General features: G+C 38.9%; 1 protein-coding gene across 1 annotated transcript in view; it reads left to right on the top strand.

Moving 5' to 3' along the window:
• The window catches only part of LOC107596328 (arf-GAP with GTPase, ANK repeat and PH domain-containing protein 1-like), a gene marked incomplete at its 5' end in the record, with an annotated part of 73,100 nt that overhangs the window by 39,746 nt on the left and 29,025 nt on the right, over positions 1 to 4,329 (top strand). The window contains one exon of the mRNA XM_016287036.1: positions 1,877 to 2,038. Coding sequence (XP_016142522.1) covers positions 1,877 to 2,038 — 162 coding nt within the window. The remainder of the gene's footprint in view (positions 1 to 1,876; positions 2,039 to 4,329) is intronic.

Below are 4,329 nucleotides of genomic sequence, written 5' to 3'. Positions count from 1 at the left end.
TTAAAGGGGTGGTTCAGTGTTTTTTTTCTAGGCTTGATTGTGTTTATGGGGTGCAGTATAACATGTTAATTCTCAGTTTTAAAAAAAACATATTTTTTACATAATTTACCTTTATTCCACACCGCTCTGTCCCTTCTTTGAGAAACGTGCTGATCATTTCCTGCTTAGGCGATGGGCTCTGATTAATTAGCTAGCCCAGTGTGTTGTGATTGGCTACACCGCCTCTAGTCCCTCCCCTCACCTCAGCGGCATGTGCTCCGGTTGTATTGTAAACAACGGCGTCATTAATGTCGCTTATCAGTTTGAGCCTGATTGAGAAGCAGAGGATATTATTGAAGTGGATCGTGCAGAACCTTTTAATGGTAGGGCTATGTTTTTTGTTTGTTGTTGTCTCATACTTTTAGATATGCTGTTATTTATTTGTAAATGCTACTGCTTATGTTAGTTTTAATATACGGTTTTATCCTGGTTAAAGCTTTAATACAGTACGGCAAATGCACGCGCATCCATGTTTAACGCTTCACATAGCTATGTGAAAATAAGTGTATAATTGGAACAGTTCATTGTTGGAGCTGAGCTGAATGAGAGATAGAGGGAGAGAGAGATGCAGAGCATGTGCAGAGCAGGGGGACGCGAGGAACAGTATTAAGAACCGCTGCTTTAGAACATTGATTTTGAAACTTGTGAATCCATTAGAATCGTTATAAGACAGAATCGCGATTCATATATGAATAGATTTTTACGTGCACCTCTAGTTTTCTCTTCCTCTTCTCTAAAGCAGCGCAGCATGGCCTCGCCCCCTTCGTTGCATGTTCCCGAGGGCGGGGTTTATCTGGGTTTGTGATGTCACGAACCTGGGAAGTAACTTGTTTTAGTCCCTACGAGCCATTTTTGTTGGCATTAAACTGCCAACATTTTAAAAGACAGATATTGTTTATGCTCAAACAGCAACATTACACGCTAACTAACGTTAAAAAAGTGAAATCGCAATCAACCACCCCTTTAAATAAATAAAGGATCTGGACCAAAATTAATCCTTAAAGCACTGCTTTTCACAATGACCTGGCAACCACCCACAAGAATCACTCACTAGTTTATTTTAGTTTGTATTGTTCGGTGTAAAAGATGACAGACATTTAGCATTTGCCTTGAAGTGGATTATTCCATAATAATGTATGTGGTGTCGTGGTGTGTTGCCCTTTCTCTCCTCCGAAGTAAGTGTATATGCCTAACAACACAAAAACTAAAAGCAAACGGACTGTGACTGAACATCTGCTAGAATTATACCAGACTAATAAATGACTTTTCAAGAAAGCATTGAGCTTGAGAAGACAATGATGGAGAATATGAGGGAGTGGAAAAATGTGTATTTGACGCTGAGATGTGTGAGAGGCAGAGCTTGAACAAAGGGGCTGTTAGAACGAGGTGGTTAATTGTTCACTCTGGGATGGCATCTTGTCAGTAGAGATAAGTTGTCACGTTTTCCACTTGAGCTGAGACCAAGCGATTGTAAAATAAGTTACAGCCGTCCTTGGGGCTGTCTGCTGATGCACGGGGCTGGGAGCATGCTCAGTGCCATCCTGAATATCCCCCCAGCCCCTCCCCACATCAGCGCTTTCACCCCGCCTGATATTGATGTGAACTGAATGTTATTTTATTCTGCCGCTAGTCACAGCTGTCAGTGCCGCTTATGAAAAGTGAAGCAGCCTTCTGATAGCCTGAGCTGGAAAATCCAGCCAAATGCCAGTCAGAACTGGCCTCACATGAACACGAGCGCTCAATCATTTAAACCAGAGCAGACACCACAGAACATTCTATATGCGTGAGATAAAAAAGGGCTGAACGTTTACATCAGTTTCTCTTTCTTTGTGTCCAGATGCCGGTCTGGGAGATTCTGTATGCTCCAGTCCAAGCATATCCAGTACCACCAGTCCGAAGATAGACCCGCCCCCATCACCCCACGCCAACCGCAAAAAACACAGGAGGAAGAAGAGTACCAGCAACTTCAAGGTGGACGGCTTCTCTGGAACTGCAGAAGGTACATCCGGTCTCTGTACCACTTCATCTGTAGTCTTCTCTTCCTCTCAGATCTGGTCAGATCTTTACTTTACTTACTTTACTTTACCATCTCTTGGTCTGTAAATCTCAGCCACGTTCCTAAGAACCGCTGTAATGCATTGGTTCTTAAACGATCTTTAACATCGTATCTAACTGCAATGTTATATGATGTTTTACAGGGTGAGTAATAAGAGGGTGAGTGTGAAAAACTATTGCACAAAAGTCCACTCAGAAAAATGTTACATTTAAAACCTGTTTAAACCTGGAAACAAATGGAAAATTCTAGGATGCTGCATTTCTAGGTCACGAATCAAATTAGTATTTGTATGAGTCAAAAAAAAAATGCAATAGAACAGAGTTCTTGAAGTTTTTCAGTAGAGGTATTATTAATAGTGCTAAAGTTATTCAGTCAATTTTTATTTTGTCAATATTGCTGTGTAATCCACTTCATTTATACTGCAAGAAATAATGCACAGAGCTATTTTGATATAACATTGTTCATTGTGTATGTCCTTTTAAATATAATCTAAATTATACTTAATTGTGAAATTGACCGTGTGAACTCCTTTGTAGAAAAAGTCAAACTTCCACCTTGCTCTTAGAAACATTCTCAAATCATGCTGGATAACATAATCATCAAATTTTACACTGATGCTGTCATGAAAGCAAAACGGGGACAAACCAAATACTATAAAAATTCTGAAATTCATGTTAATTCATGTACTTTTCACTCAAATTCCGATGCTCAAAATATAATTTTTAAATTAGAAAAGTGGAGAATAGCAGGCCTTTTGAGTGGTGCTACAGTCATCTGTACATTTAATTATAATCAAAGAACCCTTCCCATATACCAGCATGTATATAAACACCATTAGTTGCATACACTGCTGCTGTTACACACACATAAACGCAAGCAAGCACACACCGTCATGCAGTAAAGTTGTGTCTGCTGTGACGGTGCAGTGGAACAGATGTTTCTGAGCAGCAGATGTGTAATATGTTTCCTGCCATCAGTATGGATCAGGCAGCTGACAGGCCTGCGTGGAGCAAGAGAAATATGCTGAGTGATTATTACACACTCACACAGACAAGCCGGTTAAACGCCGTCTGTCACTCACACACGCACAGACTCCACTCATCACTGCAGTTACCATTCTGACACAATGGATAGATATTTGTATTTATTTTAGTACTCATTCTCATTGAGAATTGAAGCTTAAAGTGGTTTAATTAGCATTTTATATAACTACACACAGTATTGTTTGTTCAACTTTGCAATAGGCCTACATTTAAATATGATGTAAATGCAAATAACATACTATGCTGTTCAAAAGTTTGTGGACTGTAAGTTGTTTAAAAAAACATTTATTCAGCAAGGAAAAAGTTATGCTCAAGACTTATATTGTTGCAAAATTATTTAAAGTAAATGCTGAACATTCTATTCATCAAAGAATCCTAATATATATATATATATATATATATATATATATACACACATACACACAGTATCTCACAGAAGTGAGTACACCCCTCACATTTTTGTAAATATTTTATTACAGATGCATCTCAATAAATTAGAATGTCATGGAAAAGTTCATTTATTTCAGTAATTCAACTCAAATTGTGAAACTCGTGTATTAAATAAATGCAATGCACACAGACTGAAGTAGTTTAAGTCTTTGGTTCTTTTAATTGTGATGATTTTGGCTCACATTTAACAAAAACCCACCAATTCACTATCTCATCAAATTAGAATATGGTGACATGCCAATCAGCTAATCAACTCAAAACACCTGCAAAGGTTTCCTGAGCCTTCAAAATGGTCTTTCAGTTTGGTTCACTAGGCCAGTGTTTCCCAACCAGGGTGCCATCTGTCAAGAGCAGGGGTGCCGTGTAAAAAATCCTTTTTTAATATTTTTAAATTGCTAAAATGTTCAAAAAAGTATCTATTATATAATATCCATTTCTGATGTCGCCAATAATTAGAGATGCACCGAAATTCCGGCTGCCGAAAATAAGTTTCACTTTCACGTGGTGTGACGCTCTGCGTTTAATCCCGCTCTATGCGTGTGCGCTCTGCTCAGTCGCTCCATTTGTATACCGTTCATGCTCATCAGAACAGCAAAGTCCACTCGAAAAACGAGCCGACAGGAAACATCGATGTAATACAGTATTGTTTCTGTCTGCAATAGCCCTACTGTGTTGTAACATGGTGTGGTATATGGGCATCTCTGGTAATGTTGCCCTCTCATTCATTGATCTGCTAACCGC

Source organism: Sinocyclocheilus grahami, unplaced genomic scaffold, assembly GCF_001515645.1.
Source record: "Sinocyclocheilus grahami isolate Dianchi unplaced genomic scaffold, SAMN03320097.WGS_v1.1 scaffold217.1, whole genome shotgun sequence".
NCBI classification, from domain to species: Eukaryota; Metazoa; Chordata; class Actinopteri; order Cypriniformes; family Cyprinidae; genus Sinocyclocheilus; species Sinocyclocheilus grahami.
The sequence above is the reverse complement of the archived record's forward strand: the minus strand, read 5'-3'. Positions and strand labels throughout refer to the sequence as shown.